We start from the raw sequence: 12,637 nt of genomic DNA, 5'->3' as shown, positions 1-12,637 counted from the left end.
CAGTAAACAGAACTAGAAATACATTTTTTAAGTTAAAAAACATCTTAAGTCCATATTGATATTTACATTTCCAATCTCAGATGACAGGGCTTTTTAGTTAATTTCGTTTATATTTGTAATCTTTTCTTTTAAACTGAAAATCATGATTCCCAATGCCACTGCCATAGTCATTTGCTCTATTTCACAATGTAGCTATAATAGTTTCTAAACCTGCCATGAACAATAAGACTATTGAATGCGGGTTTTGGATTTCCTAGAAGTTCTTTGTGTCCTTAGAATGCATCCCACTAGGGATGAACAGTCAAAATATTCTATTTTAAAGTTATTTGAAGTAATTATTTTCTCTGTATAGTCATGGCTACAAATTTAAGTTTGTTTTAGTGTGCCTCAAAATTCTAGGGATTGCTTTTTTTCCTTTTTGATTCACTTGAGTGTTTTTTTTTTAATTATATAAAATATCTACACGGTTCAAAGTTAAAATTGTATAAGAAAGTAAAATCACAGAAATATTTTGTTTCCACACTATTCCCTGCAACCCCCTACCACTAACAAACCACTTTTTGTTAGTTTTGGGCTTATTTTTCCCTTAGTTCTTCTCAAAAATATAAACACACGTGTGTACACACACACACACACACACACACACACCTCTCTTTCTTCCCAAAAGGCAGCACATGATGAACCAAAGGGATCCCATTAAGAAGTAAGTGTGATCATATCACCCTCGCTCAAAGACAGCAGCTTCTTACCTCCACTGGAATAAGAACCAAAGCCTTCATGGGCGTAGCCTGCAAGACCTTACCTACAGTCTCTGCCTCCTTATGTACTTCATGACCTAATCCTTCTTACTCTCCCTCTCATGCTCATCAACATATCACAAGATGGATCAAGTTCATGGATGGGATGACTCAGTATCATAAACATGACAATTTTCCCCAATCTAATGTAAAAAGTCAGTGCATTATAGTAAAAATCCTAGTAGGCTTAGAGGTGGAACTTGACAGTTGATCCTAAAATTAGTAAGAAAGAGTAAAAAGAATAGGTAAGGTGATTTTACAAAGATCGAGAATAAAACAGGTCATCCTTTTTCATGTATAAAGACAAGAGATAGCTCGTAAAAGTAGAAACAGTAATAAACAGCTAACACTTACTGAGCTTTCCATATTCTAGGTATTGCTCTAAGCCTAGTACATGTATCATCACACTTAATCTTCAACAAACCTATGAGGTAGGCACTATTATTATCTACTTACAGATAAAAAAAATCTAAGGTACAGGGAGGGTAGGTAACTCATTAAAAGGTACAAAGCAAATAGGTGATTGAGGTGGAAACCTAGGTAGTCTTTCTTACCTGCTTTATTCAATCACAATTAATAGTGTGGTATTGGCTCAGAGAGAGAAATACAGACCAATGGAATGAAGAGCCCAGAACAGACCCATGAATAACTGGGACTTTATAGGGAAAGTAGATTAATAATCATATAAAAAAGATAAAGGACAGGGGCACCTAGGTGGCTTAGTCAGTTAAGCATCTGACTCTTGATTTTGGTTCAGATCATGATCTCACAATTTGTGAGATCAAGCCCCATGCAGAGCCTGCTTGGGAGTCTCTCTCTCTCCCTCTCTCTCTCTCTGCCCCTCCCTGCCTCAAAATAAATAAGTAAACTTAAAAAAAAAAAAAAAGATAAAGGATGGATGAATCAGCAAATAGTGCTGCAGCAATTAATTATCCATATGGAAAATGACAAATTAAGACCGTTTTCACACAATTTATAAAATTAAACCCAAAATGTATTAAAGACCAAACCATAAGATACAAGAATAAATTAGGCTACGGTGAAATTAATAATATCTGTATGGAAAAAAAGGCATCATAAGCAAAGCAAAAAAATTTTTTTAAAAAGCTATAGACTGGAAAAAAGTACGTGTAAAGTATATAACACTCAAAAGATTAGCTTTTGGTTTTTATTGTTTTAAATTTATTTATTTATTCTTGAGGGGGGAGGGAGAAGGAAGATGAGAGGGAGGGAGGGAGACAGAGAGAGAGAGAGAGAGAGAGAGAGAATATGAATGAATGAACCCCAAGCAGGCTCCACACTTTCAGCACAGAGCCTGACATGGGGATCAAACTCACAAATCGTGAGATCATGACCTGAGCCGAAATCAAGAGTCAGACATTTAACCAACTGAGCCACACAGGCACCCCTAACATCAAAAGATTAGTAAGCAGAATCTAAAACAATGTCCACAAATCAGTATTTAAAAAAAGGGGGGTGGTGCCTGGGTGGCTTAGTTAAGCATCAGACTTCGGCTTAGGTCATGATCTCACAGCTCATGAGTTTGAGCCCCGCGTTGAGCAGCCTGGAGCCTGCTTAGGATTCTGTGTCTCCCTCTCTCTCTGTCCCTCCTCTGCTCATGCTTTATCTATCTCCTTCTCTCTCTCTTAAAAATAAACATTAAAAAATTAAAAAAAAAAAAAGGTCAAATAACCCAACATAATAAAGAGTGAGGAATGTAAACAAGCTCAAAAGCAGAAACCCAAATGCAAACAAACATCTGAAAAGATGCTGGGCCTCACCAGGAATCAGTGAAACACAAATTAAAGCAACAGTGAATTACTGTTCCATACCTATCAAATTGGTGAAGATGACCAAGTCTGGCAATGCACAGTGCTAAGGAGCAGAAAGAAATGAGAACTGAAACGTTAGCACTTAAATCGGCACAACACTGGAAAGCAACTAGGCAATCCTTAATAAAGACAGAGAGATGAGTACCCAATGAACCAACAAGGTCATTTCCAGGAACCAGAATATAGAATCTTTCAGACTCTTGCACAATAATATATGTTTAAAAATGCTCTCTGCAGAACCATTTGTAATTGAAAATATGTAGAAGTAATCAATAGTCCATCATTAGCATAAATACTGACTACTATTGAAGCAGATAAACTGTACCTTATTCATACAATGGCATAGTGTACGGTTAATAGATCTCTACATACCTACAAGGATACACCTCAAAAATATACTGTTGCATAAAAAAGGCAAGCTGCATAGTAATGCCCAGTATGACACCATTCATCAATTTCCTAACTACACAAAACCAGAACATTTCTTCTTTGTGGTATGTATGCACACATTTCTACAAGTAAAAAAGAACACAAGGGAATGATAACCTTGTATCAGTGCAGGGGACATCTCTGAGGATGGATGGTGGCAGAATGGAGGAAGAGCAGGGCTTGAGCAGTGTTTGAACAAGTATGGAAAATGCGAACACCTTCTAAATCTGGGTAGTGGTTACTTGGGTATCTGCTCATGTTTTTATAAAGGTTTTATATTCAGTGTTTCTATGTTTGAGGTACACAAATTGATAAAAAACATTTTTTTAATTTCACATATCTCATGATGTCTATGCTGCCTAGTTCAGAGATGTCATGAGGCTTAAAAGAAATGACTTAAGTATAAATTCTTGGTAAACCATATGGTACTTACTAGACATAATGCACTATTACTCATAATCTGCATAATAAAATCTGGTCTTAGAGTTTCACACAGCTTTTGGTCCATATCAATATCTTTTTTTTTAAGTTCATTTATTTATTTAGAAAGAGAGAATCCCAAGCAGGCTGTACAGTATCAGTGCAGAGCCTGTTAAACTGTGGAATCATGACCCAAACTGAAATCAAGAGTTAGATGCTCAACTGACTGAGCCACCCAGACACCCCGTGCCCCGTATATACTAATATGATCTTGATGATTCATAATTTTCACTGAATTTGACTCTGAATGACCTTGGGTTGTTTTATATGTTAAATCCAACCACTAACCATGAAAACCTGCTCTCACTAAAATTATTCAGTCAAATCTGTCGTTGCAAGCTTTGAAGACAACAATCAAAAGGGAATTCTGAAGTGTTCTGAGCAATAGCACCAGCAGAATGGGTTTATAGGCTCTCGGAGTGGCTCTTTGGGAGAAAGGTGAGAGGAGGAGGGGCAGAGAGAGTGGGGGACACAGAGGCTCTGTGCTGTCAGCACAGAGCCCAACATGGGGCTCAAACTCACGATCCAAGAGATCATGACCTGAGCCGAAGTTTGACACTTAACCAACTGAGCCAACCAGGTGCCCTGAGCAAATTTTTTCTTCAAAGTCAATTAATAACTATTTTAGACTTGCATGACACACAGTCTCTGTGGGAACTACTCAACTCTGCCCTTGTAGCCTGAAAGCAACCTTGGACAATGCAGGTATAACTGCATCTCAATAAAACTTTATTTACAACAGACTGTAGGCCAAATATGACAGTGGGCCACTCTGTGGACCCCTGACCTAGATGATTATATATGCTATTTGCATGTGATTTCCATATACTGCACACCTTTGCACTGATGATGTAACATGTTGTCAGATTAAAAAGAGATTTACTCCTATATATAGTAAAGGTCACTTCTTTTTTTTCCCTATTCCCTGTTCTATTCTCTATAACTGACATGGCAGCCCTAGAAGTACTCAGCAGACCAAAGAACTGAGAGAAACTCAGAGTCTATCAAAGGTCATAAGAAAGCTTCACCACAGCATAGTCTTAGTACAGATGTTAGGCCTTTATTACTGACCAAAAGCTAGTGGCATCCTCAAAAGAAACCTCAATATAAGCAAAATTGTATTTAGAAGCCAGGTTTTCTTTACAGTCTCAGTTTCTTTTCTGCCCTCATTATTTTCTAACTTGCTATAGGAAAACAGCAATAAAGAAATAAAGAATATACTGTTGTTTCTTTAATCATATTTGTAACTAATTCATAAATGCCTTTCCAGCTCCATGATTAGCAAATGCACCATACAAACCATTGGTAATCACATTTAAGCATATTTTTTAAATGTTTTTTATTTTATTTTTGAAAGAGGGAGAGAGTGCATGTGTGCCTGTGCACCTGAGTGGGAGGGTGGGGGTAGAGATGGAAGACAGGATTGAAGCAGCTCCAGGCTCCGTGCTGTCAGCACATAGCCTGGTGTGCAGCTTGAACTCACCAACTACAAGATCATGACCTGAGCCAAAGTCGGATGTTTAACTGACTGAGCCACCCAGATGACCCTGGCATATTCCTAATAGCAGCCTCTATCCATTGAACCCAGCCTTCCATATTGCTTCTGCCCTCCACCCCCGCCCACCACCCCTGACCCCCTTAGCTGCAGGGAGGGCCTAGGAGAGAGGGAGCAGCATGATGGCCAGCCTTCTTGGGAATCCAACCCTGCCCTCTGTGGCTGTGGGGTTTGACAACATGGACAGAAGACACCTATGCCAAAGTCTGCTGCGCTCACCTGCAGCTGGAGGCTCAGGGCCCTGTGCTTCACAGCTGATGCATGGAGGGCATGGCCCACACGGACCCATCCCAGCTGCTGCCTCCAGTGGCTCCACCACACCCTGTCAAAGAACAAACCAAAGATAGAACCAGTCAAAAAAAAGCCACCCAGAAAAGAGAAGGTCAATGAGGGCTGGGCCTTGGACCCTTGTCTCAAGTCTCTATTCCCTCACTGTGCCATCTCGACTGACATCTGTTGGAGCCACTGCTGAAAAAAATAAAAAAATAAAACAACAACAACAACAAAAAAAAACGAGAAGCAGTCCTAGAACAGCTAATTTAGGGCTGGAAACTGATGGTTCCTAAGGTCAGCTCCAGTCTTAGAAACTCCAGACATGCTCTATTTGGAACTACACACATTTAAAAATATGAATTATTGCCAACATACAAAAAAATCAGGAGATTTCACAAAACAAATTACAAAAAACATGGCTTTTAGATCTCCAGTCTTGGCGTCCTTTCTGCTTATTTTCTAATTAGCTGTAGGAAAACAGTAATGAGGAAATGAGAGTTTGCAACCTCTGCTTTTTACAGAAGCACTCACTTTGGTCACTCTAACCTAGCAAAATCTTTATGTCGTCCTAACCTGGGCCATGCTTAGCAGCATCACTGACTTCAAAATCTCAAGCTATCTTACATTACTACTTACCTTTATAAGCACTTAGGGGATTACAAGTTGCCTGAATTCAGTCCCAGCAGCCAGTACAGGACTAGGAACATTTTAAGCCCCGTAAATAAGTAAAATTATGTAAAAACATCCCCCATAGACTCTGATAGAAATGTACACTTATTAAGCATTCAAAAATATTTGCCAAATAAATTTTAAATAACTTAAAGAGGTTATTTAAAACAAAAAAGAATTTTTAGGTGTACTGATGTTCTGGATACCATGCTAAATACTTCGGATGTCATCATATTTATCTCCCATGACAACCCTGAAAGACACTTCAAGGTGTACCTATTTCACAAGTGAGGAAAGTGAAATGTGGAGGTGAAAGGACACAACTATACATGTGGGAACATGGATTTGAGCACAAGTCAGTCTAGCTGCAAAGCTTCTGCTCTTATCTATATCAGAGGGTCCACCTCTTTTGAGCTTTTAATATGCTGCCATTCAGGACACCTAAAGGACCAACCAGAGACAACATTCAGTGGGATCAGTCCCACTATAAAAGCAGCTCATTGTTACACATGTCTGGTTTTCAAAGTCAACTAATTCATGTCCCTCCAAGGTGTGGACAATGCTGATGAAATGCTGTATAGGGCAGTTATGAAAATGGGCTTTAGCATCAGAAAGATGGGTAGGGTAGCTGAGCCCTATTTTACCAATTACAACTTATATGGGCTCGGGCAAATTACTCAACCTTTCTGAGACCCTTTGTGTTATCTTTTTTTTTTTTTTTTTAAAGTTTATGTATTTACTTTGAGAGAGAATGCAGGTGTGCACACAAGTGGAGAAAGAGAAGAGAGAGGGAGAGAGAGAATCCCAAGTAGGTTCCATGCTGTCAATGCAGAGCCCAACGTGGAATTCAAACCCACAAACTGTGATATCATGACCTGAGCCAAAATCAAGAGTCAGACACTCAAATGACTGAGCCACCCAGGTGCCCTTGGACTCTGTGTATCTTAATATTTACAAAAAAAGTACTTATTTTAGTTTATGGTGATGATGAAATGAGACTTTACATTAAAAAATTAACACACACAAACAACAGTGTTTACTCAAACACAGTAAGTACTCAATTACTGTTACTGCTGATTATGTGAAAACCTGATAGTGTAGTTGAACAAGTTGTCAATAAATATTTATTTAAGGGTCAACTATGTTTGAAACACTGTTTTAAGGTGGTTTTTTAAAAAAATTAATTTATTTTTGAGAAAGAGAAAGCATGAGTTGAGAGGGGGCAGAGAGAGAGGAAGAAAGAGAGAACCCCAAGCAATCTCCACACCACCAGCGTGGAGTCCAATGCAGGGCCCAAACCCTTGAACTGTGAGATCATGACCTGAGCTGAATTCAGACACTTAACTGAATGAGCCACCCAGACACCCTGCAGTGGGTTTTTAGAAAAATGTTTTTTTTATTCTGAGAAAGACAGAGAGCGAGCAAGGGAGGGGCAGAGAGACAGGGAAAGAGAGAATCCCAAGCAGGCATCATGCTGTTACTGCAGAGCCCAACAGGGGGCTGGATCTCACAAACGGTGAGATCATGACCTGAGCTGAAAAAATTGAGAGTCAGATGCTTAACCACCTGAGCCACCCAGGCACCCCTAAGGTGGGTATTTATGTGCATAATACAAAACAGAGGTCAAATGACAGCTGCTGATTTGCAGAGCAATTGAACACACTCACCATAAAATACTTCGCTGCCTAAACTCCAGGGCAGTGGTCTGCATCTGAAGTTTGGTTCTACGAAAAACCACGTAGATCATCCAGGACTTCCAGGCCTGCCGCATCTTTTGCTTTGCATCTAGATGCATCAAAAAGATTTTCAAAAAGGAGTAGGGAAAGATAACAGAGTACTTCTGGGTTATCGAGAAGCTCATGGGCTCTCTGTATTCACCCTCCTTTTGAATATCTAAATTCATCCAGCCTTCAAGTGCCCCCTGGTGGAAAAGTTGTGAAAATCTACAAAATGAATAAAGACAAAAGGACAGGTGAAGAATGGCTATACAAGTGATGACATTTACAAACCACTTAAAGGAAAATAAATATACTACACTGTTCAGAAATCTTCTGTTTTAAACGACATTCTTTCTAGATATATATTCTGTGATATTTACAGATGAAATAATGTGAATAACACAAAAAAGCAGAGAAGTGAGACTGGTATGAGTTGGTAACTGATGAAGCTGAGTGACAGGTACATGGAGGTTCATTATTTCATCTTCCAATTTTGTAGACATTTAAAACTTCCCACAGCATAAAGTTAAAGGAGAAAAAATTATGTTCTAAAACTTGCTGCTTGAAATAATAATTGTAAAGTAGAATAAGCAAGACAAAAGAAAAGGATACTATCTGTATCTGCTTGGAAAACAGAATAAAAAGGACCAGTAGTGTTCCTGGAAGAAAGAGAATTTACTAAATACGGGAAGTGTAAAGGTCCATAGGTCTCCCTTTGAAGTAATGCCATTTTCATTATGAAAGCCATCACTAATGAAGTTAATTTCTGTTCTTTTCAGAACACAAAGGAGAAAACAAAATTATGTCAACCGTGTTCAAGACTTTCTCAAAATGTGGTAAGACAAGAGCTTTATTTCTATTTCATAGCAATTAACCAATCAAGTCAAAACACAGAGAATACAACGTGTAGCTTCCTTAGGCCCCTCGGGCAATGCTGCTGTGGTTTAGAGTTTGGGTTCCTGAGTAAGACACACCAGGTGTGAATACTGAGCTTATCACTGGGCTGAGTAACATCATACAAGTTCCTCATCTATAAAATGGCGCCTTCTTTAAAGGTATGTTTGCCAAGGGTAAATGAGATCATCTATGAAAAGTGTCTCCAATAAATGCAAGCTGTTATTTTCCTGAGGGTGGTATACAAGAATCTGCATTAATGGTCTCTGCCATGATTCTAGACAATTTAGAGAACCACACTTCCCAAAGGCCTAAAAGTACTTGTTACTTTTTTACTTAACAGTATGAGAGTGAAAAGATACTCCCTGAGGTCTGTGGGCATAGCCTGAGACAACTGTCATAGGTCAGAAACAACTCTTTTTATCTGAAGAATTCAAGTGACTTTTCTTTCTACCCCATAATATAGCTGTATTCATTATAATTTTAAATAATAATATGAGACAGAAGAATGCACATTCCTCAAAGATAGAATATTCACAAGACAAAGCATGTTCTGAAACAAAATAAAACAAACCTGAACAAATGTAACAGAACTGAAGTCATACTAAGTTCTCTGATCATAATGAAGTAAATTAGAACATCAATAAAGATATTTTGAATATTTCTTCATATTTTTCATTTTATTTAAATCCAAGTTAGTTAACATATAGTGTAATAATGTTTGCAGGAACAGAATTTGGTGATTCATCACTTACATCACTTACATACATACATTTATTTATTTATATAATTTATTGTCAAACTGGCTTACATACAACACCCAGTGCTCATCCCAACAAGTGCCCTCCTTAATGTCCATCACCCATTTAGCCCATCCCCCTACCCAACACCCCTCCAGCAACCCTCAGTTTATTCTCTGTATTTAAGAGTCTCTTATTGGGGGGCCTGGGTGGCTCAGTTGGTTAAGTGTCTAACTCATGATCTCACAGTTCATGGGTTCAAGCCCTGCTTTGTCAGTGTTGAGCCTACTTGGGATTCTCTCTCTCCTCTGCCCCTCCCCCCACCCATCCCCCCCTCCTCTTCCCTCCCTCCCTCTCCCTCTCTCAAAATAAACAAGTAAACCTAAAAAAATGTTTTTTTTTTTAAAAAGAGTCTCTTACGGTTTGCCTCTCTGTTTTTGTCTTATTTTCCCTTCCCTTCCCCTATGTTCATTTGTTTGTTTCTTAAATTCCACATATGAGTGAAATCATATATTTGTCTGACTTATTTCACTCAGCATAATACATTCTAGTTCCATCCACGTTGTTGCAAATGGCAAGATTTCATTCTTTTTGATCACTAATATTCCATCGTATAAAATATACCACATCGTCTTTATCCATTCATCCATCAATGTACATTTGGGCTCTTTCCATACTCAGGCTACTATTAATAGTACTGCTATAAACATTGGGGTGCATGTACCCCTTCAAATCAGCATTTCTGTATCCTTCAGATAAATACCTAGGTAGTGTAATTGCTGAATTACAGGGTAGCTCTATTTTTGATTTTTTGAGGAACCTCCATACTGTTTTCCAAAGTGGCTGCACCAGTTTGCATTCCCACCAACAGTGCCCAAGTGTTCCCCTTTCTCTGCATCCTCGCCAACATTTGTTGTTTCCAGAGTTGTTAATTTTAGCCATTCTGATAGGTATGAGGTATTTATCTCATTGTGGTTTTGATTTGTATTTCCCTGATGATGAGTGATGATGTTGAGCATCTTTTCATGTGTCTGTTAGCCATCTGGATGTCTTCTTTTGCCCATTTCTTCCCTGGATTATTTGGTTTTGGGGGTGTTGTTTGAGAAGTTCTTTATAGATTTTGAATACTTACCCTTTATCCAATATTTCATTTGCAAATATCTTCTCCCATTCTGTTGGTTGCCTTTCAGTTACGTTGACTGTTTCTTTCACTGTGTAGAAGCTTTTTATCTTGATGAGGTCCCAATAGTTCATTTTTGCTTTTGTTTCTCTTGCCTCTGGAGCTATGTCTAGTTAAAAAGTTGCTGTGGACGAGGTCAAAGAGGTTGTTGCCTGTGTTCTCCTCTAGGATTTTCATGGTTTCCTGTGTTTCATTTTGGTCTTTCATCCATTTTGAGTTTATTTTTATGTATGGTGTAAAAAAGTGGTCCAGGTTCATTCTTCTGCATGTCACTCCAGTTTTCCCAACACCATTTGCTAAGGAGACTGTCTTTCTTCCATTGGATATTCTTTCCTGCTTTGTCAAAGATTAGTTTCCCATACATTTGTGGGTCCATTTCTGGGTTCTCTATTCTGTTCTACAGACCTATATGTCTGTTTTTGTGCCAGTACCATACTGTCTTGATGATAACAGCTTTGTAATATAGCATGAAGTCTGGAATTGTGATGCCTCCAGCTTTGGTTTTCTTTTTCATCATTATTTTGGCTATTTGGGGTCTTTTCTGGTTCCATAAAAATTTTAGGATTGTTTGTTCTAGCTCTGTGAAGAATACTGGTGTTATTTTGCCAGGGGTTGCATTGAATGTGTAGAGTGCTTTGGGTAGTGTAGGTACTTTAACAATAACTGTTCTTCTAATCCATGAGCATGGAATGTTTTTCCATTTCTTTGTGTCTTCTTCAACTTCTTAAGCTTTCTATAGTTTTTAGCATACAGATCTTTTACCTCTTTGGTTAGGTTCACTCCTAGGTATCTTATGGGTTTTGGTGCAATTGTAAATAGAATCGATTCCTTGATTTCTCTTTCTGCTGCTTCATTATTGGCATATAGAAATGCAACTGATTTCTGTATGTTGATTTTATACTCTGTGACTTTGCTGAACTCATGTTATCAGTTCTGGAGTTATCTGGTGGAGTCTTTTGGGTTTTCCACATAGAGTATCATGTCATCTGCAAGAGTGCAAGTTTGACTTCTTCCTTGCCAATTTGGATGCCTTTCATTTCTTTGTGTTGTCTGATTGTTGAGGCTAGGACTTCCAGTACTATGTTGAACAACAGTGGTGAGAGTGGCCATCCCTGTCACAGGTCCTGACCTTAGAGAGAAAGCTCTCAATTTTTACCCATTGAGGATGATATTAGTGGTGAGTCTTTCATATATGGTCTTTATGATGTTGAGGTATGTTTCCTCTACTCCTACTTTCTTAAGGGTTTTTATCAATAAAGTAGGCTATTTTTTGTTAAGTGCTTTTTCTGCATCTATTGAGAGGATCATGTTGTTCTTATCCTTTCTTTTATTAATGTGATGAATCATATTGATTGATTTGTGGACACTGAACCACCCCTGCAGCCCAGGAATAAATCCCACTTGATCGTGGTGAATAATTCTTTTAATATATTGTTGGATTTGGTTTGCTAGCATCTTGCTGAGAATTTTTGCGACCATGTCCATTAGGGAAATTGGTCTGTAATTCTCCTTTTTAGTGAGGTCTGTCTGGTTTTGGAATCAAGGTAAAGTTGACCTCATAGAATAAGTTTGGAAGTTTTCGTTCCATTTCTATTTTTTGGAACAGCTTCAAAAGAATAGGTATTAACTGTTCTTTAAATGTCTGGTAGAATTCCCCTGGGAAGCCATCCAGCCCTGGACTCATTTGTTGAGAGATTTGATTACCGATTCAATTTCTTTCTGGTCATGGGTCTGTTCAAATTTTCTATTTCTTCCTGTTTCAGTTTTGGTAGTTTATATGTTTCTAGGAATTTATCCATTTCTTCCAGATTCCTCAATTTGTTGGCATGTAATTGCTCATAATATTCGCTTATTATTGTTTGTATTTCTGTGGTGCTGGTTGTGATCTCTCCTCTTTCATTCGTGATTTTATTTATTTGGGTCCTTTCCTTTTTCTCTTTGATATATCTGGCTAGGGGTTTATCAATTTTGTTAATTCTATCAAAGAACCAGCTCCTGGTTTTGTGGATCTGTTCTGTTGTTTGTTTGGTTTTTTTTTACTATATCATTGATTTCTGCTCTAATCTTTAT

General features: G+C 38.3%; 1 protein-coding gene across 20 annotated transcripts in view; it reads right to left on the bottom strand.

Moving 5' to 3' along the window:
* The window catches only part of SFI1 (SFI1 centrin binding protein), a 103,260-nt gene that overhangs the window by 44,019 nt on the left and 46,604 nt on the right, over window positions 1-12,637 (bottom strand). For all 20 annotated transcript variants that reach the window (XR_003973132.1, XM_030335897.1, XM_030335888.1 and 17 more), the window contains 2 exons: window positions 7,703-7,820; window positions 5,313-5,415 (listed from right to left, as the gene is read on the bottom strand). Coding sequence is in view for 19 of the 20 variants with exons in the window: in XM_030335897.1 (XP_030191757.1) it covers window positions 5,313-5,415; window positions 7,703-7,820 (221 nt within the window). In the remaining variant the exon portion in view is untranslated. The remainder of the gene's footprint in view (window positions 1-5,312; window positions 5,416-7,702; window positions 7,821-12,637) is intronic.

The sequence above is a fragment of the Lynx canadensis genome, chromosome D3 (genome assembly GCF_007474595.2).
Source record: "Lynx canadensis isolate LIC74 chromosome D3, mLynCan4.pri.v2, whole genome shotgun sequence".
In the NCBI taxonomy this organism is placed as follows: domain Eukaryota; kingdom Metazoa; phylum Chordata; class Mammalia; order Carnivora; family Felidae; genus Lynx; species Lynx canadensis.
This window is presented reverse-complemented; position numbering and strand designations above follow the sequence as displayed.